This window comes from Suillus subalutaceus (genome assembly GCF_016647625.1).
Source record: "Suillus subalutaceus strain FC151 chromosome Unknown DFJ58scaffold_241, whole genome shotgun sequence".
NCBI classification, from domain to species: domain Eukaryota; kingdom Fungi; phylum Basidiomycota; class Agaricomycetes; order Boletales; family Suillaceae; genus Suillus; species Suillus subalutaceus.
The window spans coordinates 26,943-54,081 of NW_024540490.1; the positions used below are offsets into that span (position 1 = coordinate 26,943).

Here is a 27,139-nt window from a genome sequence, read left to right on the forward strand (position 1 = left end):
AAGCTACCAAATTCTACGTATACTGGCCGCGTACCTCTTGCACAGCCGTTACAACCTGTCTCAAAGTTAACGTCCCACAACGAATTCTTGACATGGATGCCCTCCGACGAAGGAACCCATTCAAATACTCCTCTGAACCCTCTGAATCACATGACACACACATACTAGATGAACAAGGTGACGCAGTCAAACCGTTTCGTTGCGGTGCCAGAGATGTTGATTTCGTCATTGCAGAACAAAGTGAACTCATCGACAACATTAAGAGTCTGAACGCAACATCGAATAGCCAGAACCGCATTGCGTTGCAGATTACGCTCGCGCTGTCTTTTTTACTGTGAGCACAACAATATGAATGTAACAGTGATACCGGTCCAACGTATATTACCAGGCATATAATTTACATCTTCTCCGACTACAACAGTCCATTAATTGTTGTTTTTCCACCAGCCAGTAGACCTGAGTCTCCACTCTATCTAAGTCCTGTCTTGACACTCCTCGCGATCATCCTCCATGCAAATGCTGCTCTGCTCACTTACCCCCGGAAATTGATTCTTGCTAAACGGCGAATAACGCCTCTTCCTTATAGTGTCGCGTTCGGGCTATCAGCGATTTCTCCTACAACCTCGGTTTTGAGCGGGAAAACATGGCAGACCACAGCATGGTGGTGTACTGCCGCTTTTTTGACCTGGATCGTACACGCATCAAATAAGTGGATTGTGCAGGAGCAAGAAAGTATATCCGAGCTCGAAAGAATGAAGTATATATCTGCTGGGGCGTAGAAAACGCAAGTATGCTTGTTGACATTAGTTACTTCTTTGTACTCTAACTGACCATTGATTTCGCCAGCCTTGATGTGCATGCACACCATGTGTCTAGACGTCGTTGATCGTCAGAGGTTATTACATGAACTGGGACTGTCCAGTAGCGATGTGAGTACAAAAACCTTTTCTAGATTACATCCTGAATGAAGTCCAGATACTATGGCCTGTAGTCGGTACAATATTGCTGGGGGCTAGTTTGACGATGTAATAGGCTTTGCTGCAACTACATCCCTTGGCGTTATCTCAACGACCTCGAGCTGATCCGATCCATGAAACTATGTAGATAAAAATCAGTGAATTCTTGAAGAACAGGAAGAACCTACGAAATAAATTCTGTCTCTATCAATCCACATCTTTTCAAACCCACGATATCCAAATGCTCTGTCCTGGTTCAACACAACCTCAACGTATGGCAGGGATGTCGTTAAGCTCTCCCCCGTCTCTGTGATTTCTATCGTAGATGGCTCTTTCACGACTCGTCCTTGTCGACGCTCGACAGCTAATGGGCTGAAGTCCATCACATGTAATCTATACTTTTTTGGGAAATGCCAGATGCCAATCGTGTCGTCTGTAGGAAATGCCAGCAACACTCGATTTCCACCAACGGAAATGTTGCGACTGCTCGGTGTCTGGAATACACGAGTATTTAAAGGACCCCAGTTTTTCCACGGTATTGCTCCTAGCATTCCCTCAAATAAGTCGAGATGGAAGAAAATTCTGGTGGAGATGAAGAAGATGAGATTCGGAGAGAATGTGACAACTGATAGTAGTTGATGTTCAGGGTCAGAAGTCCACATCGTTTGTTGGGCTAGTATCTGGGGTCGCGAGCTATGTGCAATATCATCCGTTGAGTATATGCACTGTATACTCGTCAGTGATATAGGCAACAAGAAGCACGCTAGTAATTTCGGCGCTTGAGACGTGTCCTCGATCAAATAGACCTTCACGACATCGCCGAAAATAAGTAACCTGTCGTTTCCGAGGAAGCAAAAATCGATAGCTTCCTCACACGGCGGGTTTGTTGTGACACTGAGGACGCTCTAAATGAAGTGTCAACAGGTCTTTCGACTAGTTTGGACCAAGGCTCACACTGGACGTTGTTGAGTGCTGCCAGTCCCAAATCTGCAACTCCCATAGCCTCGCATCCGAATATTCACCAGTGATCTGTCGGGAGTGCCACAGAGCGATATGCCTTCCAAAGCACTTGAGTTTTAATTTCCCCAAGTTTATTGAAGTGCGATTACCGCTCTGGATTTCAGGCAACTCTGACCGAAATAATGTCCGTCCAACGGCTTGGGGGTGGATACCTCCTCCATCCAGGGTACTGAGATCGATATAGATTCTCTCGTCATTCCACTGGAAATGATCGTCGACAGTGGCATACGCGATGGCGATGAGATTTTGCACTGGATCCATGAGCACATCGAAGCCGTATGCATTGGGATCTGAACGCAACGACATCGTAGACCAACCACGCTCAATTGTGTGTTGGGAAGGCTTCGGTAGTATTGGGAAAATTGTGGTCGAGTCTCTATGTCGCTCCCACAGGCAAAGATGCCCGTTGACAACCCACATTTCGGTATGGAATGGTATGGAGACTTTTTCGAAAGAGTGGATATCAAGCTTCAACCATGCGTGAGCATTATCCCTCAGGAGTTGTAGGCGCTTGGAAATAGAAGTGCGATTGTCAAAAGTGTTAAGGACAGGGAGGAGGTGCTGACCGCCGAGCTCAACGATGTACTGAAGCTCGGAGCACGATATGTATGTCTGGCGAAGGGCCTTACATACCTGCAAGAAATCCGTCAGTATCAAGGGCAACAACATCGATTACTAGTAGCAGGTTGTAGCTCACGGATGTACATCGAAGAATATCTCGGTAAGGAAGGAAACTCAGTATATAAGATTGGAGTTCTTCAGCAAGAGACTGGAATTCGGCTTTGGGCTTGTTTTCCTGTTGTAACATCATTGAATACAACTTGAAAGCTGAACCGAATCAGCAACCGATCAGTGATTCAGATGGGCATTGGGCCTCATTGGGCGCACCTTGACCGATCTAATTATAAGGCACACACAAACACTTCTGACTTCCCCACAAACACAACGTGACTCCAGGGCCCACAGAAGGCTAGTGGCACAAGTCTAAGGTTGATGTCGAGGTCTTTTCTAGGGAACAAACGACTAGCTCATGAAGAATTATCCGCGCAGAGGACGCTGCGAAAAGTTCGGCCTGGAAAATTAGAACAGTTCTCAACCGATCTATGTCTGATCGCTCATGGCATCCGGTAAGCCTTGGTAGTCGCGAAAACACATAGGTTGACATGATGGGCTGTGCAGATCTGCTTGCTTAGTGGACGCGTTCGCTGTACAGGACCCCCGTTAGTTTGTTTTCCCGCGTATTGGCTGGCTTGCGGTCGAAGGTACGCTTTGATCAGGGATGTACTGCAGCACAATTTATCGAAAGCGGATGAACCAGAGTGCAACTTTTGCTGACATTGTCCATTGGTACGATCCTTCGTCACTTCAGTCGTTCATCGTAAATTCTCGCATCCTGCGAGCCTTCGCTCGAACAGTGTTAGAGGACAATGCCACGGTCACATATGTTCTCCTCGATGCGTTCCCTACACTGGTGAGTATGTAGACAGCGTGGAACACCTCAACTTCCGATCCACATCTCAATACCTCCTACCAGTTGAGTAGCACGCCAAAGACTGTGCTGGACGTTATATGCGCCATGAATGCAGACATGCTAGAATCTCAAGCCAAGGTCTCATTTTCCTTCGTTGATGGTTTGACACAAGACAATCTTGTTCCTCTGGCTGCGACTTTGATCGGTTATCCGGTCGCATATGTCCCCATCTCGGCTGATCAGACCTCATTCCTGAGCGGACAACCTTTGGACGTTTATGAAGCAATTATCGTCCCCGCGACGTCACGCGTATCTTCGTTGCAAGGCTCTAATCAGTCGCATACTCTACTCAAGTTCTCTTGTCCGTGTTTGCTTGCGGAGACGAACCATGAACTATCTCCGGAACGCGTTACCAAACGCCTCCAGTCACAGTTCCGAGAAAGCCTTTCTTCCATTGGGTCATCGCTCTTGGTTCATCATTATGTAGAGGTTATGGATCGTGTTGCGCTTTAAATATCTCTTCAAGAAAGATGATGATGCAAAGATGTGCAATTCAAGTTAATCGACATCAACATTGACGATCTTGATGTCTTCAAATGGCTTGTCCATCTTATTCGTCTTCACGTTTTCGATATTATGGACGACCTCCAATCCAGAGAAAACACGTCCGAAGATCGTATGCTTCTTGTCTAACCATGGAGTGGCTGTAGTGGTAATGAAGAACTGTGAGCCGTTTGTGTTGGGACCTGCATTTGCCATGCTGACGGTATACGGGCTGAAATAAAGTCAATCAGCGATAGAAATTTGACTTTGTGACAAACGCCAAATAATTACCGGTCATGTGTCAAATCTGGGGAGAACTCATCTTCAAATTCCCTATCCCAAATCGACGTCCCCCCTGTGCCGTCGCCCAATGGGTCTCCAGTCTGGATCATGAACTTCGGAATGACCCGGTGGAAAATGACACCCTCAAAGTAACCACTCCGTGCATGGCCCACAAAGTTCTCCACGGCCTTGGGAGACTGTTGGGGAAATAAGCGCATATGTATGTCGCCCATGGAAGTGTGAATCACTGCAGATGAAGCCAAAGGTGATGGTCCTGATTTGGTAAGGGTAGTCGCAGAGGCAATGGACTGTTCTTCACGCGTCGGTCGTTCATTAAAGACGTCTCTGTCGTGTATTTTGCTGTCTCTGTGATACAGATATGAAGACGTAGCGCAGCCAGATGATAGAGTGCTTACTCTGGTTCGGATCGGGTAAAGAGATAGAAGCGCTGGCGTTTATACCCCGTGCACAAGAGGGTCGGGTCTCGAATGCCCTTATTGGCAAGCATGGGATTCGCAGACGCTGTCATCGCCTACAAAAGTTGCTCGTCAGGGTCCCTCGATCATGAATAGGCACATACAGGCGCTAGCCCTTTCTTTGCCGGAGCTCCTTGATATAACGCAAGGTTCATCCATCGAACTGATTCATCCCTTCCCAGTAGCCGCGCAACACGGTTTGTCACCGTATTGACCACTGAGAGACCGTAAGGTGTCAGTTTTGAGTCTGCCAAACAAAGCCATTTCCAACCTTTGATTCCGAGTAAGGTCGGATACAAGACAAACGCCCCACTTTCGTCCCACACTGCATTGGTCGACATTACAGGAATTCGTCCATCAGGACCTGGCATCTCAAGCTCCCTTTCCACTGCCAGCCGCCTACCAAACTCCATGTCCTCTACGCGATGGATCGAAGTGCTGGCCTGTTGCATTTCCTGGATTGCTGTTAATGACTCGTCGTACTTTCGAGTAAGTTTGCCTTTCAAGAAAGAAAATATGCGGATTTGACGATCTGGAAGAGAAAATGTAACAAAGGAAGAGGAATCAGGTGAAAGCGTTATGCAAGCAGGGATTGATTTTGTCTAGAGAAAACTCAGCGAATGCTACAAGATGGAAAAGCTAATTTACCTTTTTGAACTCGTAGAGGTCCGTCGAAGACTTCAATGACCACATGCCAGGTATGTTTTTCGGTGGTTCGAAAGGTTCAAATGGTTGCCAGTACTCGACGAAACCGTTTTCATCACCAGAAACCACGGTATCATAGCGGTCGCTGTACTAAAGTCATGACCGTCACATCAGGTGCTTCGTTCAAATAGGGTAGGCTCACCGCCATCAAATGCACAGGGAAACGATGAAGCTTCTCAATTGTTAGCAGTGGGGTGTCATTACCGCGACCATCATACAGTCGTATGGTACCCGTCCCTTGCTCCGAGCTATATACTTTGTTAGAAGTTAACAAGAAAATCGCGCAAGATACTTACACAGCCAGCAGGCCTTGTGCTTGCCCTCGTCTATGTACCCAACAACACGCGTGAGGGGTAAACCCGAGCTTTAACATGTTTATCATATCTGTTTACTAGTCAGCGTTAAGATAAATAAATATAGCCCACTTGCGCACCAAAGTTGAGCACATCAAATACTTTTGCAGACCCGTCTTCCGAGATACTCGCAAAAAGCTGTCCATCTGCACTTGCTGAGACTCCAGTTATAGGGCTCATGTGTGCACGAAAGTGTTTCACAAATTCGATGCCCTCGTCCTGCTTCTTCCAGAATTTTAGATGTCCGTCAACCGATGTAGTAATGATAAAGCCTGTCCTGTTTCGAATTTGAGATACTCGCTCTATAGATATTCTCTGGGACTCACTTCGTGACAACAACGAAGCTCAGGAAGTCGCGGTGCATGTAGCTTTTGTAGTACTGTTCTGCATCTGGGAGGTGGTCCAGGTACAGTTTCTCGTGGGGGACCACTAGCATTGAGTTGTAAGTCGATGATTCATAAACTGATAAGTGTATGACCTACCTCTGCGCTTCCTTTTGGATCCACCATTGGCGCCGGCAGGTAGAGGCATAGGACCAACATCATCATCGCTGTCGTCCTCATTTATGTCTGCGTCGGCAGCTGGCATGGGTCCATCTTCGCCATCCTGCACACGACCTGTGTCATCGTCCGAGTTTCTACCACGCTTGCCAAGCACGGTTGTATCCTGCTCTGTGTCAGACATGAAATCCAGTGACCGCCAGTAACCAGCGAGCGAGAATGAGAGTGTCCTCACGTGACTATTCTCAATGTGGACGCGTTTGTTTGGATCCAAAGCCTTTGCCAAACAACCGCTACGTATACCGCACTCAGATCCACAAACCACGTCTCAATAACATGTCTGACAGCCCAGGTGACTTCCTCGACAGCGTCGAAGGGGAGATTATTTTCTTCCGATCCGTAATGAAGGCTCGGCCCGTTGGCCTTCACAAACACTTTCACGTATTAGCCATTCGCAATGCAATACACAATGAAACTGGCCATATACTACCCGTCGAGAGTATTTGGGTAAAATTGAAAACGTGTTATGATCTTGATGCATTAGAGACAGCGGTGAGCTGCAAAGCGCTTTCATTTTTGGTTTTACTCGTCTCAGTGCGCGCCAGGAAATTGATGGTTTCGACACGCCGACCTCGAGCCAGAATTCAACACCACACCTCGTACGATCCCCTTCGCCTTCCCAGAACCTCTCACGACATCCATTCTTTCGAGATGAATATTCTCTTCCTAATGAGGATGGTTTCAATAATCTCGTCTCAGAGCGTCGGATACGTGCAACGGCCTCCCTTCCATCATCAACGCCCGCACCATCCCCGCGCCAGCCCAGCAAACCGAAAAAGACCAAGACCACAAAACGTAGTAAGAGCAAGGCGGACATGGCTGGCCTGGTAGGGGGCGATAGTGACAGCAGTGCGCTCACGCAGGAGAGTGGAGATGAGGGTGCTGGAATCACCCCTAGCGTTATCACAGGCACCGATGCGGGCACGGACTACGAAGAGGACAACACGGACGTGCAAGAAACATCACCTGGTAAATTATTTTCGCTCATGTCTTATTCTCGGCTGATGTATACAGGTCAATCGAAAGCGGGCCGAGGACGTGTCAAGCAGCTTGCCCGAGGAGGGGCGGTGGGACGAGCCAGGGCAGGGTCAGCGAGCAACGCCCGGGGAACCAAGAAACGAAAGAAGTAGCATTTCGTGTTCATTATCGTATTTGCTTATTATGCCTCCACCCGTTTGCTCTGACGATGACAGGCATTCCCTTACCAGGGTTACAACGTTTCATCCAATCTTGTAAGTGCCGTTTTCAATACTAATGCCGACTGTAGCATTGCGAACACTGGTACACTGGATTGAGGCTAAGATACAGGCAATTTCAGTATTGCCCACTTCAACCAGGCAGACCGGAATGGGCGGGTTTATGAACATTAAAGATGGACATCAAGACCAACGTTATGCATAATCTACATACGTAGATGTCACCTTCCACTCGTGGCTGCAACGCACGTTAGTGTGGTAGGAGAAGTACTCTGGTCTCCCCAACCCTGTATCTAATCTCAAAGGAACTCCTGAAAAAGACTTCGCATTCAGTTCAACTTGACACAAAATTAACGATAAAGGATTGATATGATCAATCCATCGAAACATCCATCTTCACAATCCCTTCCTCTATCGTCAACCGCTTGTTCCTTCTCTCCGTTATAAATGCATCGATTTGTGCTTTAAGTTCCACATCTACCACATAACGTTAAACATGGTAAACGCGCATCACAAAAAAACGTACTGGGCATAACATCCTCTATCACCATCGGCACCCGGTTGAAAGGATCTTTGGAGTCAGAGAGCAAATGAGACTTGATAGTCGAGCGATCCACGATGGCACGAGAAGATGGAAGCGTGACTGGATCACGCATGATCGTGGCCATGAGAGGGTCTGATGAATTCGTCATGAGCCATGTTCCATGACGAGGCAAAAGATGAAAAAACCAACCCAAAAACTCCTCCGGGATCTCACCCAAATCTTCCTCTGCCTCGATTGTAGTTTTCATCTCCTCTACCTTGGACACAAAAGACCTCACAACCCCAATCTCAGCCTCAGTCTTCAACGGCACTCGTCTAGCAGTCTCCATCGCCGCCTCAAACAATTCCTTCCTATAACTCCTCCCGTCATTTGCAACAGCTCTCACAAACTCCTCTTGATCGCTGAGGTTGATGTACACTTGCAGAATATCGCTCAGGAGCTGACGGGGATTGAACTTGTATTTCTCTGGGTCTTGTACCCTCAGCTCGCCGCACTTGGGCCCGACAAGCGCATCGAGGTTGTAATCCAGCATAGCCGCAAGTTTGTCCACGATTTCGGGCATCATGAATGGCCCCTTGGTTTCTGCTGTAAAATCCTTCAAAAGACCGACGGTAGACCTGCCCAGTGTGGTATACCCAGATGCGTGCCGCTCAAGGCCGCGGAGCGTACCTTCGCGTTCACGCCGGTACTGCTGAGGACGAGCGTTCCAAGCGGCTTGGTCGCGCATCTCGGTCTGGATGTTATGGATCTGCGTGAGCTCGCTAAGAGATTCATCCATGAGATAGGTGACGTCGTTGATCATGAGGTTGATGAACCGGATGAACTTGTCGACGTTCCTGAAGGATAACATTGGTCTTGCGTGAATATCATGAGGGAAAACAACATACTGAGCTTCCTTATTCAAAGCATCTCTGTGAACAGGGTTATCCCAAACCGCTTTCAAAATGTAAGCGATATTCCTCCTCGCATCTGAGATATCGATGTCCTCAAATTCTACCCATTCATTGAAAAATTGCACGCACTGAATTTGTCATAAAATTGCGAACTAGCACCCGTTTGCTCGACCTCTGAAGAAAACATCATGACCAACGCTCATCCAGCCTTTGACGACAAGACATACCGATATAGAAATGAGTCAACGCCGGTATCAAGTTCTTGAGCGCGACGGGGTGCGTGTTCAGCGTGTGTCCCAAAATACCGTGTCTGTCGTTTCCGTACGGCAACACACCATAAAATACCGCCTGTCTCATATTCACCACGTCGGCGAAGTTTCATGGTAGCAAGCGAAACGGGGAAACGCACCTCGTTAATCTTAGCTTTCAAGAACGGGTTCTTGATGTACCACGTCGAAGTAAGGAACGTCAGCGCAAAGATCACAAGTTCGTCTTTCCCAGACAAGTCGAGACTCTCTGGCGAGTGCCTTCAATCTCGTCAGCTCATGTGCATTTCACAAAAGCGACGAAAAACATACCGCACCACAAACAAAAGGAACTCTACCACATCCTCAATAATAAACTCCGGAAGGACTCGGAACGTCATTGGAACGTTCTTCGGAAGGGGCAGCCTGCCAAAGAATATTGCGCATCAGGCACCACGCCAAACAAACCTCTCACTCAAAGCTGAGAAACGCACTCAACGACAGGATTCGGATGCGTCCCCTGCGGATCGACGCTCCGGATCAACCAAGTCGATGCAAAGTTCGTGAACCCTATATACCGGAACACAAGCTCAGGATCGAGCAGCTGAACGCGGTACGCAAGTTGTTGGGACTGGATCTTCGACATTTCGTTCTGTTTTTTTGTTGTTGTGAGATATTGTTATACTCAAGCCATGGGGTACTGCATGAGAAAATACGAACCTTGGCGTTGTCGATGGCGGCTTGCGCGTGCGCTTGTTGAGGTGTCTACAGATACAACATGAGGCCATTATGCATAAACGGCAGAAGGGAAGGAAGTGATCATCGAAGAGAAAATACGTACACCCATCCACGACCCATCGCCAGCAATCATATCATGATGCCTCTGGTAATCGTCAAGAGTCTTCCCCAAGTCCTCGTACACCTGGATCGTGCGTATGTACCCATAGTGTCCCAGCGCATTGCAGAGATAGAAAATGTCGGAGATGAAGTTGGGCGTTGCGGCTGAGGCGGTCAAGGGAATGAGATTTGGGTGCGAAGTGTGTGCGAGCAGATAGTTGAATTGCGTGTCGAGATTTTTTTTGGTGGAGGATGGGCATCAATAGGGAAACGTGTGTTAAGGTGATGGAACACCCACCCTTTGACTTGCTCTCCTCGACCCATTGCGTAGCTTCATCGCTCGTCGCTTTGATCCTCGTCTCCTCCTTCAGATCAATTCGGGTAGACACTGAAAAATAATAGGGGTCTATGCGGTCCATCTGTGCTCACAGAACAGCACCCAAAATGCATGCGATCACACAATAACATTTACAGGAATAGAGATAGTAGCAAGTCATGAGGCAGTCTGGAATTCATTAAGAGGATAAACGAACAAACCTTTGTATACCTCGCGTCCATAAATGGCTCCGCGAATCTCAGCAGCACGCTCTGTAGATTGACCATGAAGCTGTCCGACGCGACGGTGTCGGGCTCAACCTGCGCATGTGTTGATTAGCATCCCACTGCGCAGGAGGAAAAAGAAACGTACCTGCATTCCTGCACGTTTTACATTGAGACGCACTACCGTAGCAAAGTATTCTAATACCCGCTCACGCGCCTCAGGAGATGTGCGCACGAGGGTGTTAAATATTTGGAAGAGGGAGGACTGAACCACGGGTGCGAATAAAAGGGCGGGGAAATGAGTAAAACAATACAAGGAAGTATGAGCCAAAATCACTCGCCTGCAAACTTTTCAATGTCCCTCTTAAACTCGCATTCGACGATTCAACATCCGCTCGACTGCGATTCGTCGGGTCGCTAAAGTATGTCTGCGCAATACCTGGCTGTTGGTGCACGACGTAAGTCGGACCATCATCATCCACACGCATCACAAAACTACACTCACCCACTCCCGACTAAACGTCCCCAGCCTCAGCAGCGGGCCCATGAGAGACAGCCTCTCAAAGTTCGCAGCCGTCACTTCCACCCCGAAACCCTCGCCGAGCCATTGTGGCATTCTCATGATCATCTCTGCGATGGGCTTTACTCCGACGAGGGCTTCCATGCCGCCTATGACGCCGCGCCATGCTGAGTCCCCACCGCTTCCGCCGATGCCCTCGGATGGTATGGTAAGGGTGTGCGTGACGAGGGTGCGTACGAGGGTGCTCAGTGTGTTTAAAAGTTCATCCTAGGGGGAGATATAAGTTTGAGCTTGAGGAGGGAATGTATGTGTTCTACGATAGAATGTTGTGAGGTAAAGGTACACGCACTGGGTCTGTGAAGCGAGCGGCAAGGTCCTGCAAGAACGGCTGAACCTCTGTGGGAGCCAGCGTGGTTTGAGGGGTGGTTGTGGATGCATACAGAGGCGTAGATAGGGCAGAAAGGGAGAGCAGGGGTGTGAGCAGCTCGTGTGAACCGAGAGTTGATAGTGGGCGACTATGAATTTAAGAGAAAGTAAAGTTGGAACAGGCGGAAGAGAGACAGGGTAACTATTCAGTGACAGGTCAATTAGATATGAGGAGAACGCACTTTGCGGGTTGCGGGAACATCTCTGGCTCCTGAAGGTTAAGGCCTGTGTAACTGATGACGAGGTCTCTGAGCTTGTCGAGGAGTGCGGTGGCTTGCTGGGTTTCAGAGACAGGGTTCTGGGATTTTGTGAGATGATTTATTAAGGTGTAGAAGAAGTGAGAGTACCTTCTTGAGTAAAGTTGATTTGGCAGTGTTGATACGCTTCCAGCAGCCTACAAGGTACTCGAAGATGGACTGAGGAGGAAGAGAGGCGAGTACTGAGACATATTCGAGGTCGTCGCTGCATTTACGATTTGGTCAGTAATCATTTACAACTCATGCGGTGATCGATCGCAAATGTTTGGATAGGATCAATGAATGAGATACGAAAGTGGATGATAAGGGGCAACCGATGGAAGAAACTTACGACATGGCCTGGGCATCAAGCTCGAGGCGAGCGATGAGGAGTCGATCCACGATATCGTTCGTTAAAGTCATATGAGCTATTAAAGTTACATCAGTGAAACAAATGGATTATAGAAAAGACGTACGGTAACCATCAGACTCAAGTTCAGCCTGGAGATGTTTGAGCCACACGAGATCATACTCGTTTGCCTCGGCGGTTGATTTCTGTTCACCGACGAGGTACAATTACTACAGCAAAGAAGTGAAGAAAAGAAGTGAAGAGCATACGCTAAGTGTAACCTTGAGGACTGTAGATATTGTGTCGTGCTCCCATGTCTGGTAATCGACTTTGGGAGCAGGTGCGGTGGACTTCCTCTTCAAAGGGACATTACGTTGAGGGGGCGGTGTTGTTGATTGAGGTGGAATAGAAGGAGGTTTTTGTTTTGGGTGTGGAAGCTGGGCTACGGGGGTTGAACTTGAAGGCCCAGGAGAGGCGGGTGAAGGGGTTGGTGAACTAGACGTAGATCCTGCCTGTAACTTTGCAAGACGCTTTGCTCGGATCTGATGCACGAATTATCAGACATATTTAGCATAAATAAATGAAATAACCATACACGATCAGCATCGGTGGGTTCGCTCATCGTCCAGGTCGTCAATTAAACCGTAAACACTGCTATAGATGCCCTTTATATCAACACGTGACTAGAGTTCGCTGTCCATTAATAATCATACTCCTTTTCACCGCGATCTATCAAAGCGACTAGAAAAGAGACTAGGATATAGTATCGAGCTTAGATCGATCAATCATGGGAAGAACTACCACTCCCACCCCCGTAAGACGAACCATTTCCAGGAAGCCCACGAGTCTGCAAGTCCTTACCATCGAGCGCTTCCCGATCGTCGAAATCGTGTTCTCCAAACTCCGGCGCCTCGTCGAGGGACTTGTCATCGTCGTCCCAAGCGAAGCCTGCCGACCATTTCTGCACTTAAATGGGGTGTCGAATGGGGTGCGCGGAGAACCCATCTGTCCACCACTCAGGAGACTGGGTAAGGACATCAGTGATCCCGACGACATGGAAGTGTCCACTCCAACGCTGACTCCACTCGGAGACAGAGGGGAATTGATGGTTTCTGCTGGGGTCGTCGGTAGCGACCCAGATTGTGCTTGAGCCAGGAAAGCTTTTCCCTCTTTGGCATCGAAAAATTCTAGCGGGAGGCATTCATCTTCGATGTCTGACTTCCGCCTGTAGAAAGATGTAATGAACACCGGGAGCGCATGCAGGGAAAGAAGTTGTGCGTATGCATCCTCGAAGCCGGAAATGGCATTTTTAATGCCCTCTGTACCCAAGGCTAGCGTGCCGTATGGCAACTTGGTAGAACCAGATTGGAACCAGATATGCTCTTGAGCTCCGAGACCTTCTCCGACTCCTCTCTGCGCCGGATTCGACAGACTAGCGCAACGTCGAAGTTGAGAGTCACCTTCGAGGCACCATTTACGACCCTTACACCCGTTGTATCGTCTGGGAAGGCATCATGGGCAAGTACGAGGACAAGCTCGACTCATGGCTTCGCGTCCTGACGAACCCTCCGTTCAACCCCTGCAAACTCACCGCGAGCAATGGCTATCTTGGACTTTTGGGCGTTGCATAGAGTCTTGGATTGTGGACCCATATATGCTGGGCTCCCATCCCACTGGAACCACGAGGATCGTAATGAAGGAGATCCCGGTTATGATGAAGATGACCTTGAGGTACTATGCTTTCTGACTTTTGAAACGGTCCTAGTTAACGATCAACTTAGCGCGGGCCAGGTTTCAGTGACAACGACGGTTAGTTACTGTCGTTCTCGCCTGCACAACCACCCACATCGTCAGACAGACCTTACCCCTTTGACATGTTTAACCTGAACTCATCGATTTATCTTAATTATTCTTAGCCAAGTGATTGACAGATTCGAGATCTTCTCGTCTGTTAGCAACTCATCCCTCAACTCATCCCTCAACTCATTCCTCAACTCTGCGCCTCGACGCCTGCTGGTGTTTCATAACCTATTTCCATTCATCCCAGACTCATTCGCATTTGTTCGCGGTCGATCGCGCAATATGCCGCTATCTCTCGGTCCCTGCTGCTGCTGCTGCCATACACAATGTGTGTGCCGTTGGAGCGGTTGGGCGGTCGCTCCACTCAGTCAGAAATCCCTGGAGCAGTCAGCTGATTGACGAGGATTCGACAAGAAAATTCGCTCACTACTAGATATTTTAGGGTTCGCGTTCGAACCCAAAAAAAAACCGAACCTGACCGCTCCGAACGGCTCGCGAAGGTTCGGTTCTCGGTTCTTGCTCAACCCCCGTTGAACCGGACTGAACCGGACCGCGGCAGCACTATCTTAAAGCGCTAAAGTGGCATGAGGTCCGCTACTAGCTAGTTTGGTGGAGATCAACTTAAATCTGTTGAAATTCCCCGGTTTACATACTTACCAGTACCCTAAAAGGGTCCTAAAACTCTACCCTAACTCCATTGGCACCACATGAAATCGAAATCGATTATGATTCCTGCAGGCCTGATCTGAGATAACACGTTAAGGTTATGTTCGATTGGTCGAAGGAGAGCCGCTGCTCCTTTAGACAGTATCGATCTTTGTAGGGTTATGGCATCCTCTTATCATCACCGCTTGTGCTCTGGCTCTCATATACTCGAGCTCATATCAAGACCATTAATCCCTCGACTTACAAGATGGACGCTCGACCCACATCTATCTTACATAGAACGCCATGGACACCTCCCATCGCCATCGCCACTGATGGTATTTACATCGATCTTGAGGATGGTAGACGTGTCATCGATGGGATCGGCGGTGCTGCCGTGACTTGCATCGGTGGAAACCATCCCAAAGTAGTCAAAGCCCTCAAAGATCATATCGATGTCATGTCCTGTAACGTCCTTCTCTTCTCTCCTTAGCACCAGTGACTGATTATGAATAGATGTACACAATACGCAGCTTTCCAGCCATCCTGCGGAGGAGCTGGCTAAACTGCTCGTGGATACCAGCGATGGTGCCTTCGAGCAGGTCGCATTCCTATCTGGAGGTATTGTCATGGGGCTCTGCTTGAACCTTACTGACTTCTACCATTACCATTTTAGGTTCTGAAGCGATGGAGACTGTCATCAAACTCTCGAGACAGGTACGTTGGTATTGTGGGGGCGTAAGTCAAGGGCTCATGAACAGCGATGCAGTATTATATCGAGATCGGGCAGCCGAAACGAACAAACTACATTGCCCGTCAACTGTCCTTTCATGGAAATACCCTTAGTACTCTGTCCCTTGCATACCATCCTGGTCGCCGTGCACCGTATGAGGCTATTTTAAACCACCAGAATTTCCACTACGTTTCCCCAGCGTATGCAAAGAGGTTCCAAAAACCAGATGAGACAGAGGAGCAGTACGTTGAGCGACTCCGACAAGAACTCGAGGACAAGTTTATCGAACTCGGCCCCGAGACAGTAATCGGCTGTATGTCATTGTCGTCAGTTTTCGCTCCTTTCAAAACTAACGATCGGTAGTCGTCGCGGAGACTGTCGTTGGTGCGACAACAGGGGTTGTGAGTGCACCGAAGGGATACTTCAACGCCATGAAGTCCGTCTGTGACAAATATGGTGCCCTTTTCATGCTCGATGAGGTAATGTCTGGCATGGGCCGTGAGTGATCTCGATACGTTGGTCTTGACCACTATTGATGGTGAAGTTCGCCAGGAATGGGTACTATGCACGCTTGGCAGAGCCTCGGTGATGGTGCTGCACCTGACCTGCAGGCAATAGCCAAGGGTTTGGGTGGTGGGCGAGTGTTACATGTCCCTTCTCTTTTAATGTTACTGATTGGGCCACAGTTACGCTCCCATAGGTGCTGTTCTCATCTCGCCTAAAGTGGCGAAAGGGATCAGGGGGGGTTCCGGACAACTCAAGAACGGTCACACATATCAGGTCAGTAATGTGAGGCCATCAACGAGCCGGTCATTAACATCTATGCTGAACAGGCAAATCCACTAGCATGTGCAGCGTCTTTAGCTGTGCAAAAGGTCATCATCGAGGAGGATCTCCTTGCGCAATGCAGAAAGAACGGTGCACACATGATGGCGCTTCTGAAAGACCGTTTACAGTCCCCGAATGCTCTCGCAGCGCCATATACATTCGATGTGCGCGGGGCTGGGGCTTTCTTTGGGGTCGAATTCGACTTCTCCAGCCCCGAGGCACGCTGTGCTGATATGAAGGGACCAACGATTTGCAATGGCGGTACAGGCATGCTGCTTTAAGAATGGACTTATTGCGATGGGTATGGTTGGTGGCTCCTCACTCGATGGATCGAAGGGGGACCACCTCATGCTCGGCCCTGCATACAATGCAACCACCGAGGAGATAGAGAAGATTGTGGATATTTTCGTGAAGAGTATTGAGGAGGTGTTAACAGAAAATTTATTATAATTGTCGATCACTCCTGTACATAGCATCATTTTTTGTGAATGCAGTGAGCATTCTTGCTTAGTAACCCAAGCCCTCGGCAATCGGGGCATTCCGCAACTTGGCATACGCCTTCTCCAGGCGGCATCTACCCGAATTCGAGCACCGGCTTTAACATTGCGTCGACGCATCGTTTCTTTCTCATTGACCACTAGCTTCCCAACATCTAGCAGAACCTCAGAACTGATGGCTGGGAGCATGTTCTAATGGACCATCAACCGATCCATCAGCAAGAAGCCACAAGCTCCAGTGTATCCTTGCAGCCACTAGAATCAGAACAAGCTCAATTTCCATCAACATCGGCGTCGGTATCAACTATAGATTCCAAGCCAATACGTTCTAGCGCAAGAGTGAAAGCAGTGGGAATCCGTAGTGGGAATAAGTGGTGCCCAGTAAGCATGTGCAGCATCTGTTTCAGCCACAGTCCGGAATTTGAATCGTACGCGCCGATTTCCGACCCCTGATAATTTCTATGTCTTATGAGCGCATATGTTGCCGTGAAAAGTCCTGGGTTGTGCAGGCTGATTGGCATAGTCGAGTAACATGAGCGGTGGCACAGTATATGCCACAGATTTCCTCCTCAATCCAAGTCGGGTCTTGAAACTAGGACGGGAAGGTTGCCACGATACAACTTGAAGTTGTTCCGAAGGGCAAGACGTGGAACCTTGTCTGGTTTCCGCAATGTGGCGTGACACGAGCTACAGACTCGGACGTTCAAACTGACAGAGTCGTGGTTCACGGATACAACACCTGCTTGGTCCAACATCAGGCCATCAATTAGCGGGACTAAATGTGAAACGTTGGACGGGACAAACTTTGCACGATACATATTTGATGATAGAAATATCAGTACTGAGTACATAGTCACACGAAGCGCAAACACTAGATGCCCTTCATATCAACATGTGACTAGAGTTCGTCCCCTTCTAGTAGCTGTCCATTAACAATCCTACTCGTACTGTTCTTTTCACCACCAGGCTCCGATCCATCAAAGCGACTGGAAAAAAAGACTACGGATATACAGTAGCGAGTTTCTATCCCAATCAATTATAGGAAGAACTACCACTCCCGCCCCCATAAGGCGAACCATTTCCAGGAAGCCCACGAGTCTGCAAGTCCTTACCATCGAGCGCTTCCCGGATCATCGAAATCGTGTTCTCCAAAAACTCCGGTGCCTCGTCGAGGGACTCGTCATCGTCGTCCCAAGCGAAGCCTGCCGACCATCTCTGCCCTTGAAAAGGGTGTTGAATGGGGTGCGCGGAGAACCCATCTGTCCACCGCTCGGGAGACTGGGTAAGGACATAAGCGATCCCGACGACATGGAAGTGTCCACTCCAACGCTGACTCCACTCGGAGTCACAGGGGACTCGATGGTGTCTGCCGGGGTTGACCTAGGTTGTGCTTGAGCCAGGAAAGCTTTTGCCTCTTCGGCATCGAAAAGTTCTGGAGGGAGGCGTTCGTTCTCGATTTCTGACTTCCGCTTGTTGAAAGATGTAATGAACACCGAGAGTGTGTACAGGGAAAGAAGTTGTACTTCTGTACCCAAGGCCAGCGTGCTGTATAGCAACCTGCTAGAATCAGATATGCTCTTGAGCTCCGAAACCTTCTCCGACTCCTCTGCGCCAGATTAATCAGACTAGCGCAACGTCGAAGTTGAGAGTCACCTTCGAGGCACTATTTACGACCCTTACAACCGTCGTGTCGTCTTGGAAGGCATCATGGGCAAGTACGAGGACGAGTTTGACTCGTGGCTTTCGTGTCCCGCCGAACCTTCTGTTCAACCCTGCAAACTCACCGGGAGCAATGGTTATCTTGGACTTTTGGGTGTCGCATAGGGTCTTGGATTGTGGGGTCGCGTCTCACAACTGGAGGCTTGAACATGATAGAACCTTGTGTCCATACCATTAGGCAACTCTCGTTCACGCTCTGAGCTGTCGGATCGTGTTCCCGAAGGCCTTAAGATGACCACCATACAACCGTGTTTCTTCTCTGGGACCAACGATTACGCCTGCAACTCATCCAATAAAACTCTCGAAGTCCAATGGACTTCTGTCACTTTGTGACTTCGTCATTGGGCTATTTTACTTCATAAAAATTGTATAATATCAATGTGATCAGGCTTGCCAATTGAAACATTTTGTATCGTGCATTCTGATTAATATTGCCACTTGCTGTTGTGAAAGGCATGCGCACTATCTCCACTTGAGGCTTTCACATTGACACGATTCGATGTGTAAAACGCTCTTGAAAAATTGGTGTAACTGAAAGCGACAGATTGCATACATATACTCATCTACATTGAGCACACTTGTGTGCGCCACATCAGGGAGGTTGCATATAACATAGACAAACTGAAACAAGGAGCAAAGTGGAAAGTGGAAACTACTGGCGATATCTAGCGTGATTGAGGCTTGTCGCATACTTCCACATAGTTTCCATCAATATTGTCCCAATGTTCACGACGTATGCGACCATCCAGAGTGCAGTGACGGCGCGGCAGATCATGCTTTGAGAGGAAAAACCTGTTATCAACATCGCTGGGGTAAAATACATGAGGGACCGGAGAGAGCCTCAAATGACGGGACAACTCACCAAATATGAAACAATGTAGGGACCAGGCGACGAAGAACATGGGGGTGACTATTGACAACAGGTAGGACAACACGAAGTAGCCGCCTGGCTTAAGTTGCTAATCACATTTAGATTAGTCAGTGCAATCAGTACGGCGACAATGACCCTTACTAGTACCTCTTGAGTCCAATGCCGATCGGTGTGTAGCCAACATATCATGCTCGAGCCGGACGTTAACAGCGCAATCATAGCGAGCATGAGCGATATAAAGAGCAGACAATGGGGAGCGGGTGATGTATAGTCAAAGTATGACACAGGGGTGCCCGTAGTGACGAAGACACCACTTAAAGCGAGGATAACGCTTGCCTTTGTGGGAGAATGTCAGCATCGGCTAGAGCTCGTGGCGCCCGCGGAGTTGGATAACTTACTGTGGTGATAGTGCTGGCCAGGATAGAGCACAACTTGCTCCTAACGGTTTCGAACGCTTGCTCGGATTGCAGCGACCTCCAAAGATCATTAAGATCTGGGCGCCCCAGTGCCAAAAAACAGAGTACCCTCATTAAAAGAGGCGGGCGACGAAGAGCTTCGGGAAGGGGTTGTTCTTCAGCGAGTGCTCTTGGGTCACCAGTCACATATAACTTGAGGGGCAAACGTAGTTCAGTGATACAACAAGAATTTCCAAGTTTTCAAAGCGCACCTCAGTGGAATAGAGTGAGGCCATGGAGTCAAATGAAAGAGTGAAGATGGACTAATGCTCATACTGAGAACAGGGAGTTGCAACCTATTATAAAGGACCGGCGGATGAAGCTGTGATATGTAATGTCTTGATTGAGAATTCTAACACAATGGAGGGGGCTCTGCGTCAGTGATGTGCTTGTCAGTGCATAGCGTTGCGATATTTTGACGACCAAGGCCAAAGATCCGGAAGTGGCATGAGGGGGTCCGCTAGTTTGGTTAACACCTAATCGAAAATAAACGGATCGAGGAACTAGTGAGAAAATAGACCCCAGAATAACACCAGTTCTCCGCAGGAATATTAACCGAATCATCTGTTAGAAACAGGACTCATGCCATGGGAGGCATCTAGGGTTGGGTCTATTTTCTCACCACTGCCAGTCTCCAGACTATTCGATCCGCTATCTTCGATTAGGTGTTTATACCAAACTAGCGGACCCCTCATGCCACTTCCGGATCTTTAGCCTTAGTCGTCAAAATATCGCAACGCTATGCACTGACAAGCACATCACTGACGCAGAGCCCCTCTATTGTGATAGAACTCTGTCTAACATCGAGTCTATTTTTGCACCACCAGTTCCCCTGCATCCACAGGATTCAGTCCTGAAGCTTGAAGGCCTGACATCTAACCGGGGCATCAATAAAATGTACAGCTTTAAGTTGATCACCACCGAACTAGCGGACCCCTCATGCCACTTTAGCCTTGGTCGTCAAAATCCCCCAGCGTTATGCTGACTTCTTTCTAACACAAGCACTCTGCTGATGCCGAGCAACACCCATTGGCTGGGTGATAGAATTCAGATGATCTTACCACGAGGTCAATTCCTTTCTGCCCCCTACACTAGCAGCGCAGCAGCGTGCCCCATCAAAACAAACAATACTTGAACTGTCTCCTGTGTTTTGACTGTAGCATCAAGGTTCCCGTTGATGCTCCTCGATTCATCAGTGTATCTCGAAGAACGCACACACAGAGGCAGAGACAGGAACGAGAAAGAATTCTGACGTATCAATGGTTCTTGCGCCAGTAATCCGACTATTCGAAGTAAATATTGGTATATTTAAGGTAAAGCAACCAACTAAATACTTCTCTACTGTTACAAACCAAGCACGCAGTACCGGAGTGTCGTCCACCCCGTTATTGGGCTGAAATTTACTGTACATCCACACAAGCGCTAAAGATCCCAATTCACGGTAAAAAGGCGAAAAGAAAGAGTAGAGACTCCTGACGGTGTCCGGATCATTGTGATCTGAGGCCTTTCACATACCTCCACGCGAATTCCGTCAACATTGCCCCAATGCAGATAATGTATATGACTAGCCAGAACGCGGTGAGGATGCGGCATACAGTATTTTTGAAGTTAAAGCCTGCTATCAACATCGCTGTGGACGAAATAGCACATGAGAACCCAGAAGGAGCACTGAATTACTGGAGCTCACCGAATATGAAACAATTCAGGGACAAGCCAACAAATAATATGGGCATGATGATCGATAGCAGGTAGGAAAAGAGGAAGTAGCCGCCCGGCCTGAGTTGCTGAAAAGATGTCAGCCGATGTCCTGAGTAAAGCAAGAATGCCCTGACCTCTCGAGTCCACTGCTGATCAGTGTGTAGCCAGCGAATCATGCTCAAACCAGATGTCATCACTGCAATCATGGCCAACATGAGTGACATAAAGAGCAAGAAATAGGTCGCGGGTGAGGAATAGTCAAAGTATGGCACAGGAGAACCTGTGGACACGAAAACACAGCTTGTCGCGAGAAGCAGACTCGCCTTGTGAATTTTCGACTATTTCAGCAGCAGCTTGAATTCGCAGAGTTGAATAGCTTACATGGGAGATAGTGTTGGACAAGATAGAGCACAGCCTTTTCCTCACGTCTTCGAATCCTTCTTTGGATTGCAGTGACTCCCAGTGGTCTTCAAAGTCGGGGCATCCGAGTGCCAAAAAACAAAGTACTCTCGTTGAAGGAGACATGTCACGAAGGGATGCAGGGATTGTTTGCTCTTCGGTTAGTTCATCAGGAGTCCCGTGGAACGTGATAACCTAGCGTCCTAATTCAGTTCTATGACAGCAAATCTTTGTTTTCAAAACGCACCTCCGGGAAATGCTGTAGGGCCATGGTGAATGCCACGTTAAAGAGGGGAGAAAGGTGGATTGATGCCACGTCTCGACATGGTAGAGACTTTTGTATTACCCAAATCCTTTGCACACGACTACTGCGAAGACATGAATCTGTATTTAGAATTGAGACGTGATGGACGTAGTAGTACTAGTACGCCGCGTTACGAAGTAAACAGGACTAGTATGTAGCGGAGTTTGAAGATCTTTCCTAATGGTTCATGAACGAACGATTTTCATTGGCTGGCTCCCACGCGTTTTAATTGCGCAGGCGGCAATCCTGTGTTGTGACCGGTCAATATCTCAATTACGTCATGAGTTTTGCGAAATTTAGGGCTTAAGCTATATTGGTTTACACAACTACCAGTGCACGCTGAATATCACGTTGACGGCCGAGCCCGCGCATTTGAAAACGCTACTTTCCCATTTCTTCCCCCTAACCATATTTACGTACCCAACCACCTCCGTCGGCGATGTTGATTGTGATGATTCCGAATATATTGACACTTGACAGACACACCTTTCAATTTGGTACTATTACGATAGGAGCTTCAGTAGAATTGGAGGACCAGATGAGTTGAGCTGTTAATACCAGGTCCAATTGGATATATGCGCACTTGTCGGAAGCTTGCATAATCAGATAAGAGTTCCCACTACACTTATGCCCACGCTGTACAAGTAAGTACTCAGTACTTTAATCATCAAGGATATCAACATGTTTAAGTGTGCGAGTCCCTCAAGGTCCGATATCCCTACTAGTTATTCTGTCGGATCACTCAGACTCGCAAATTATCCAGCCCTGGTCCAACCAGGCCTGTGTCTGCAACGGAAAGCACCTACTTCTCAGGCTGCTCCCGGGTCAGCCCAACCAGTTGAGTGGTTGATGTTTGTGAGTGTATCTTTTCGTCCAGTCAAGTCATCCTTATTATAATTTACACCATTGATACTGGGCAGGTCGGTTGTTGCATTTTCCCGCCCACCACAGCAAATCCATACTGCTGCTAATGATACGAAATACTTCTAAGGGCCTCATGGTATGTTGTGTAATTGATTTCATGTGCATATAGTACATTTACATTGATTATGTAGAACATACGACATGTGAGAGCGCCCTAGTAATGAACGTCAATCTAGAGCAAACCATATCCAGGAGGAAACATGGCGTCGCATACATCAACCGAAACATCAAATAGAACTGCACACGCCCACTAAAAAGCGAAAACCCTAGACCAAAGACGGGCTGGTAACTGTGGACGACTCGGTAATAGACACGTACGATGCTAGAGTCGACCTCAAACTTGGCAGCAAGGTGGAGCCACATCTAATGATCAAGCTAGAGGCATCAACAACCACGTCGGAAGTAAGGTTCGCCATTTCGAAACCAAAAAGAGAAGACATGATCTTCCAGAGAACGACGATTGTCCGCCAAGTAAGCGAGAATAAATAAATTGTCTGGTGAGTCAACGAGGGTAAATATATGTACCGCTTTGGATCTTAACGCCTGATGTGTTATTAGATTTCTATCCACTTCAATCTGTACTTAGACGTCTATTACTACCTCATTCATTGTCGATTTTCACTGGGCCTGAATATTTGTCCCTGACTTCGACTATTTTTACTTTTCAATGTCGAATTAGCTGAAGAGCCGCCAACTGCGGACGAATCTGACACAGTTTCCTTTCGAGTGTCGACGTGCGCAGCCAGTAAGATACATGCTGTGTGCAAGCCTTATCGAAATGTCCTTGCATCAATCGCCGGAATGAAAACATGCAACAGATTGGCACAGAGAGAGCTCTTGTTCTGCATGGTTGGTCTTCTCTCATCGCTCTATGGTAGTCATAACGTCGGTATCTGTGATTCTGACCTGCGATATAGATATATCATGTATAACAGCAACACCTCTTTTGTCATGCTATACCGAGCTCTCTTGCCAAGATCTGGAGACCCTGTATCATCGCATTCATCAAAGGATGTATAGACATATAGAAAAGGCAGCCCACCAAGTGTTTACTGAAGAAACGCGAGATTCCAAATGTACCGTTAGCAAACCAAAGTCCCGGATGTCCAGAGGGTCGATATGTCTGATTAACTTCTCCCTCTGAGTCAAGGCCCCACACCTCAGGTGGAAGTTGATCGGTAATTTCATTGCCAAGAAGAGCTCTCATAGTCTTCATGATGGGTTCATATCCTGTACTGCAACATACGTGAGAAAGACCAACCAGAAACTACTAGTCAGACCATACGCTAGGACGATAGCATCTGCTGAAAGCTTGGAGCCGTCTTTAAACGTGATCCCATCTTTGTCGAGGTGACTGATATCTTGACCTTGCTTTATCTGGGCATATATCGCAACAATCTGACACAGCTCTCAGACAATGAATACAAGTCCTACCTTAACTCTGCCTTCGATGATTAGCTTACCACAGCCAACGTCAAGCACTGTATGGTGTTTTAAGATGTCATTCTCCTCAAGAACAAATCCGAACGCACTGGTTCCTGATGCCCGGCGGCTGAACACAAATCCGTCCACCCCAACCTCGCCACTACCGGGCGAAAGTTCCCAAGTTAAGTTGAATCCAGCCTTGCGCAAACCATCATGGAGTTCCTTGTCGAGCATCTTCGTGTGTTCTATCCCACCTGATATTTTCAGTTGCAGGATAAAGGCCATAGGCATTGAATTCATGCGGAAATCCAGTTCCTCGACAGGGGTGCCGTCAGGGAAAGGCGACTTAAAGCTTTTCTCTGCGGTAGTCGAAGATACAACACATGTGGCGTTTCTTTGGACCATTGTTACCTTTCCTTCTTTATGAAATCATGACTTTGATATAGTGCAATACATACACGCACCTCAGTGGCACCATGCGCTACGAAATCTTCACATATATCTGCACCAGCATTGCCCTGACGCTCTCGTGAGTGCGCACGCAAGTATGAAATGGAGACATACGACTTACCGCACCCACAACAACAACACGTTTGCCTCGGAATCGCTCTGCGTCTTTATGGAAGTCGGAATGATACAAGGCTCCTTGAAATTCGTCCATTCCGTTCCAAGTATGAATGCGAGGGCTCCCGTATCCTGTGGCAAGTACCAGGTGTTTCGGTTTAAGGAATACTTTCTGGTCTCCGTGCTGGATTTCCACGGTCCATCTTGCGGATGATGAGTCGTACACTGGAGTTGAGGCTATGCTACTCGAGAGCCAGATACACAATTCCTGGTCCACAGCATATGAATCTAGGAAATTAGCAAGTTTCCCCTTAGGAATGTACTCGGGGAAGGTTGTCCTAGCATTACTGAGAAACATGATACCTTTGAACGGCGGAAAGTACATACGGATAGGGACTGTAAAGCACTTTGTATAGATTAGCCCCAAGCCTCTTATAGAAAGATGATAAGACGTACTGGAGTTGTGATATGTGGGGGTATGCAGCGTAAGGTTCGGGTACCTGTAGTTCGCATCTATAACAAAGAACATATCATCGCTATGTTGGCACATACCGTTGTCGCCAGGAGTCTCCGACACGCGCATTTTTCTCGATCACGAGCGCACGGATGCCCAACCTACGCAGCCGTGCTGCAGACATAAGGCCCGCTTGTCCACCACCAACTTTTTATCCTTGTCAAGTCATCATGATTAATGAGAGAAACTGCACAGCACCTATCAAAACAGTGGGGTCCGCCTCTATAGCACGGAATCTTGCGTCAACATCCTCCTCCCAGGTCATTTTTCGACCCTCGTATAAGCCGTGTTGATCTGCAGAAGACTCCTCATGCCCGACAAGGTCCTGCATGTTTGTGAAAAGAGTTAAAGCCTTCCACTTCCCATCGGCATCTTGCATCAGACGGAAGAAACCTCGTCCGAGTGCAGCTGGTTTCGTAATGATAAATGTGAAAGCACCTTGTACTCCTTTAATGTCTTGCGGACCTGGCATTTGCAATGGTGAAGGCGCATTGGCAGTGTGATCGTCTAGTTTGAAGTTACGAAGACCAGAATGCTCAAGTCGCGGCTTTCCATCAACCACCTCTGAGAGGAATCCGCGTATTTTTTCCGGACCTGATAGTGTCCTAAAATTCCAAGAAAAACACAGAAGATCTAAGAGAGAGAACACTCGTGAGTGTACCTCAGTTCCTTGGACAAGCACCGACCTCTGAACCACCCATCCGAAAGAAATGGCTCACAAATGACGTAGCATCTCCGGTGGACGACGCAACCTCTATGCTTTTGAGCCAGTCAGCGGAGATTGCATAAAGGTCCTCTGAAGCCATGTCGGTAAAGCAGTATGTAAGTAGAAACTAAGAAATGAGTCTCAACGTTTGTGAAAGAACCGCTATGACATTGACAGTACCTAAGAAACGAGTCTAGAGGCGAAATACAGTAAGAGAGAGCCGGCATGCAAAGTAAACGTGGAACATACCTCAGCGTTTGTGAAAGAACCGCTGAGGCACAAACAGTGCGATACAACGAGATTATAAGAGGGTCCAAACGCAGCGCCAAGCGGTCCAGACTAGTCCAGATTGATTTTATTGTTCGAGAACACGTAAGCCAAATAAAGCACTGGTGGAGCGCGCGCATGGCGTCGGCGAGAATTTCTTCCGCGGAATCAAACGCTCTGCTTATAATATGTAGATACAGTACAGAGCCGAAGTTTGAGTGAACCGAACCCATTGGCGCTGACTGAATAAACGTGCTGGAGACTAGCGCGGTCTAGCGCCGTTACGATACTGTATATTGCCATACATGTTCTTCTCATCTTTCCCCCGGTTCACTGATGCATAGTACATGAGGACCCAGAGAGAACACTGAATTACTAGAGCTTACCGAATATGAAACAATTCCAAGACAGGCCAACAAATAATATGAGCATGATGATCGATAACATGCTGAAAAGATGTCAGCCGACGTCGTGGGTAAAGAAAGAATACCCTTACTTCTCGAGTCCACTGCCGATCAGTGTGTAGCCAGCGAATCATGCTCAAACCAAACGTCATCACTGCAATCATGGCCAGCGTGAGTAACATAAAGAGCAGGAAATAGGTCGCGGGTGAGGAATAGTTAAAGTATGGCATAGGA

General features: G+C 48.0%; 10 protein-coding genes across 10 annotated transcripts; 4 read left to right on the forward strand and 6 right to left on the reverse strand.

Moving 5' to 3' along the window:
• Window positions 1-44: 44 nt before the first annotated feature.
• Window positions 45-922, forward strand: DFJ58DRAFT_222035 (uncharacterized protein). The gene is made up of 3 exons (XM_041379318.1): window positions 45-177; window positions 235-334; window positions 389-922. Exons 1-3 carry the CDS (start codon window positions 93-95, stop codon window positions 777-779), a joined length of 576 nt encoding a protein of 191 aa, XP_041236109.1. The 5' UTR covers window positions 45-92; the 3' UTR covers window positions 780-922.
• Window positions 923-1,012: 90 nt separating this feature from the next.
• On the reverse strand, window positions 1,013-2,784 carry DFJ58DRAFT_735966 (uncharacterized protein; the record flags this gene model as incomplete). The annotated part of the gene is made up of 4 exons (XM_041386722.1): window positions 1,013-1,096; window positions 1,145-1,861; window positions 1,911-2,609; window positions 2,674-2,784. The coding sequence occupies 4 exons, from the start codon at window positions 2,782-2,784 to the stop codon at window positions 1,013-1,015; spliced, it is 1,611 nt and encodes a 536-aa protein (XP_041236110.1).
• A 295-nt stretch (window positions 2,785-3,079) lies between these two features.
• Window positions 3,080-3,960, forward strand: DFJ58DRAFT_735967 (uncharacterized protein; the record flags this gene model as incomplete). Its single annotated transcript, XM_041386723.1, has 4 exons — window positions 3,080-3,103; window positions 3,170-3,238; window positions 3,295-3,447; window positions 3,511-3,960. The coding sequence occupies 4 exons, from the start codon at window positions 3,080-3,082 to the stop codon at window positions 3,958-3,960; spliced, it is 696 nt and encodes a 231-aa protein (XP_041236111.1).
• Window positions 3,961-3,982: 22 nt separating this feature from the next.
• On the reverse strand, window positions 3,983-6,537 carry DFJ58DRAFT_221967 (uncharacterized protein). Its single transcript, XM_041379317.1, has 11 exons — window positions 6,289-6,537; window positions 6,133-6,235; window positions 5,887-6,083; window positions 5,750-5,837; window positions 5,596-5,701; window positions 5,397-5,543; window positions 5,020-5,350; window positions 4,853-4,965; window positions 4,689-4,804; window positions 4,282-4,638; window positions 3,983-4,222 (listed from the first exon to the last, which is right to left on the reverse strand). Exons 1-11 carry the CDS (start codon window positions 6,488-6,490, stop codon window positions 4,006-4,008), a joined length of 1,977 nt encoding a protein of 658 aa, XP_041236112.1. The 5' UTR covers window positions 6,491-6,537; the 3' UTR covers window positions 3,983-4,005.
• A 29-nt stretch (window positions 6,538-6,566) lies between these two features.
• Window positions 6,567-7,496, forward strand: DFJ58DRAFT_750237 (uncharacterized protein; the record flags this gene model as incomplete). The annotated part of the gene is made up of 3 exons (XM_041387729.1): window positions 6,567-6,858; window positions 6,912-7,335; window positions 7,381-7,496. The coding sequence occupies exons 1-3, from the start codon at window positions 6,643-6,645 to the stop codon at window positions 7,494-7,496; spliced, it is 756 nt and encodes a 251-aa protein (XP_041236113.1). The 5' UTR covers window positions 6,567-6,642.
• Window positions 7,497-7,778: 282 nt separating this feature from the next.
• On the reverse strand, window positions 7,779-12,854 carry DFJ58DRAFT_222082 (ubiquitin elongating factor core-domain-containing protein). Its single transcript, XM_041379319.1, has 23 exons — window positions 12,748-12,854; window positions 12,422-12,694; window positions 12,280-12,358; window positions 12,156-12,231; window positions 11,915-12,029; window positions 11,750-11,865; window positions 11,491-11,656; window positions 11,127-11,408; window positions 10,963-11,064; window positions 10,770-10,886; window positions 10,619-10,717; window positions 10,380-10,500; window positions 10,086-10,246; window positions 9,965-10,009; window positions 9,739-9,896; window positions 9,578-9,670; window positions 9,409-9,526; window positions 9,227-9,347; window positions 9,129-9,173; window positions 8,994-9,075; window positions 8,296-8,942; window positions 8,089-8,238; window positions 7,779-8,039 (listed from the first exon to the last, which is right to left on the reverse strand). The coding sequence occupies exons 1-23, from the start codon at window positions 12,772-12,774 to the stop codon at window positions 7,936-7,938; spliced, it is 3,297 nt and encodes a 1,098-aa protein (XP_041236114.1). The 5' UTR covers window positions 12,775-12,854; the 3' UTR covers window positions 7,779-7,935.
• Window positions 12,855-14,713: 1,859 nt separating this feature from the next.
• DFJ58DRAFT_821923 (PLP-dependent transferase) lies at window positions 14,714-16,672 on the forward strand. The gene is made up of 9 exons (XM_041392048.1): window positions 14,714-15,064; window positions 15,114-15,218; window positions 15,274-15,314; window positions 15,367-15,643; window positions 15,694-15,828; window positions 15,883-15,967; window positions 16,017-16,110; window positions 16,164-16,349; window positions 16,426-16,672. The coding sequence occupies exons 1-9, from the start codon at window positions 14,866-14,868 to the stop codon at window positions 16,606-16,608; spliced, it is 1,305 nt and encodes a 434-aa protein (XP_041236115.1). The 5' UTR covers window positions 14,714-14,865; the 3' UTR covers window positions 16,609-16,672.
• An 863-nt stretch (window positions 16,673-17,535) lies between these two features.
• DFJ58DRAFT_750240 (uncharacterized protein) lies at window positions 17,536-20,296 on the reverse strand. The gene is made up of 6 exons (XM_041387730.1): window positions 19,913-20,296; window positions 19,644-19,853; window positions 19,387-19,581; window positions 19,237-19,333; window positions 17,990-18,261; window positions 17,536-17,933 (listed from the first exon to the last, which is right to left on the reverse strand). The coding sequence occupies exons 1-6, from the start codon at window positions 19,934-19,936 to the stop codon at window positions 17,688-17,690; spliced, it is 1,044 nt and encodes a 347-aa protein (XP_041236116.1). The 5' UTR covers window positions 19,937-20,296; the 3' UTR covers window positions 17,536-17,687.
• A 689-nt stretch (window positions 20,297-20,985) lies between these two features.
• On the reverse strand, window positions 20,986-22,249 carry DFJ58DRAFT_222268 (uncharacterized protein). The gene is made up of 5 exons (XM_041379321.1): window positions 22,045-22,249; window positions 21,780-21,992; window positions 21,533-21,721; window positions 21,388-21,484; window positions 20,986-21,330 (listed from the first exon to the last, which is right to left on the reverse strand). The coding sequence occupies exons 1-5, from the start codon at window positions 22,066-22,068 to the stop codon at window positions 21,188-21,190; spliced, it is 666 nt and encodes a 221-aa protein (XP_041236117.1). The 5' UTR covers window positions 22,069-22,249; the 3' UTR covers window positions 20,986-21,187.
• A 1,530-nt stretch (window positions 22,250-23,779) lies between these two features.
• Window positions 23,780-26,334, reverse strand: DFJ58DRAFT_908693 (FAD/NAD(P)-binding domain-containing protein; the record flags this gene model as incomplete). The annotated part of the gene is made up of 12 exons (XM_041395123.1): window positions 23,780-24,013; window positions 24,068-24,260; window positions 24,311-24,402; window positions 24,460-24,506; window positions 24,558-24,861; window positions 24,915-24,968; window positions 25,022-25,352; window positions 25,402-25,420; window positions 25,471-25,514; window positions 25,567-25,675; window positions 25,727-26,161; window positions 26,211-26,334. 12 exons carry the CDS (start codon window positions 26,332-26,334, stop codon window positions 23,975-23,977), a joined length of 1,791 nt encoding a protein of 596 aa, XP_041236118.1. The 3' UTR covers window positions 23,780-23,974.
• Window positions 26,335-27,139: the final 805 nt, after the last annotated feature.

What these genes read in the sequence shown, in the direction of transcription:
- DFJ58DRAFT_222035 (XM_041379318.1), top strand. Translation starts at nt 93, where the DNA reads ATGGATGCCCTCCGACGAAGGAACCCATTCAAATACTCCTCTGAACCC. An exon ending in ACACATACTAGATGAACAAG is followed by an intron (nt 178 to 234) that starts GTGACGCAGTCA and finishes TCGTCATTGCAG; the next exon opens with AACAAAGTGAACTCATCGAC. An exon ending in CTCGCGCTGTCTTTTTTACT is followed by an intron (nt 335 to 388) that starts GTGAGCACAACA and finishes GTATATTACCAG; the next exon opens with GCATATAATTTACATCTTCT.
- DFJ58DRAFT_221967 (XM_041379317.1), bottom strand. Translation starts at nt 6,490, where the DNA reads ATGTCTGACACAGAGCAGGATACAACCGTGCTTGGCAAGCGTGGTAGA. An exon ending in ATCCAAAAGGAAGCGCAGAG is followed by an intron (nt 6,236 to 6,288) that starts GTAGGTCATACA and finishes ACTCAATGCTAG; the next exon opens with TGGTCCCCCACGAGAAACTG. An exon ending in GACCTTACTCGGAATCAAAG is followed by an intron (nt 4,966 to 5,019) that starts GTTGGAAATGGC and finishes ACGGTCTCTCAG; the next exon opens with TGGTCAATACGGTGACAAAC.
- DFJ58DRAFT_222082 (XM_041379319.1), bottom strand. Translation starts at nt 12,774, where the DNA reads ATGAGCGAACCCACCGATGCTGATCGT. An exon ending in CCGCCATCGACAACGCCAAG is followed by an intron (nt 9,897 to 9,964) that starts GTTCGTATTTTC and finishes ACAAAAAAACAG; the next exon opens with AACGAAATGTCGAAGATCCA. An exon ending in TTCCTTTTGTTTGTGGTGCG is followed by an intron (nt 9,527 to 9,577) that starts GTATGTTTTTCG and finishes ACGAGATTGAAG; the next exon opens with GCACTCGCCAGAGAGTCTCG.
- DFJ58DRAFT_821923 (XM_041392048.1), top strand. Translation starts at nt 14,866, where the DNA reads ATGGACGCTCGACCCACATCTATCTTACATAGAACGCCATGGACACCT. An exon ending in TCATATCGATGTCATGTCCT is followed by an intron (nt 15,065 to 15,113) that starts GTAACGTCCTTC and finishes GATTATGAATAG; the next exon opens with ATGTACACAATACGCAGCTT. An exon ending in AGAACGGTCACACATATCAG is followed by an intron (nt 16,111 to 16,163) that starts GTCAGTAATGTG and finishes TATGCTGAACAG; the next exon opens with GCAAATCCACTAGCATGTGC.
- DFJ58DRAFT_750240 (XM_041387730.1), bottom strand. Translation starts at nt 19,936, where the DNA reads ATGGCCTCACTCTATTCCACTGAG. An exon ending in CCTCACTCTATTCCACTGAG is followed by an intron (nt 19,854 to 19,912) that starts GTGCGCTTTGAA and finishes TTGCCCCTCAAG; the next exon opens with TTATATGTGACTGGTGACCC. An exon ending in CCCCTGTGACTCCGAGTGGA is followed by an intron (nt 17,934 to 17,989) that starts GTCAGCGTTGGA and finishes GTCCTTACCCAG; the next exon opens with TCTCCCGAGCGGTGGACAGA.
- DFJ58DRAFT_222268 (XM_041379321.1), bottom strand. Translation starts at nt 22,068, where the DNA reads ATGGCCCTACAGCATTTCCCGGAG. An exon ending in CCCTACAGCATTTCCCGGAG is followed by an intron (nt 21,993 to 22,044) that starts GTGCGTTTTGAA and finishes TTAGGACGCTAG; the next exon opens with GTTATCACGTTCCACGGGAC. An exon ending in ATCAGCAGTGGACTCGAGAG is followed by an intron (nt 21,485 to 21,532) that starts GTCAGGGCATTC and finishes ACATCTTTTCAG; the next exon opens with CAACTCAGGCCGGGCGGCTA.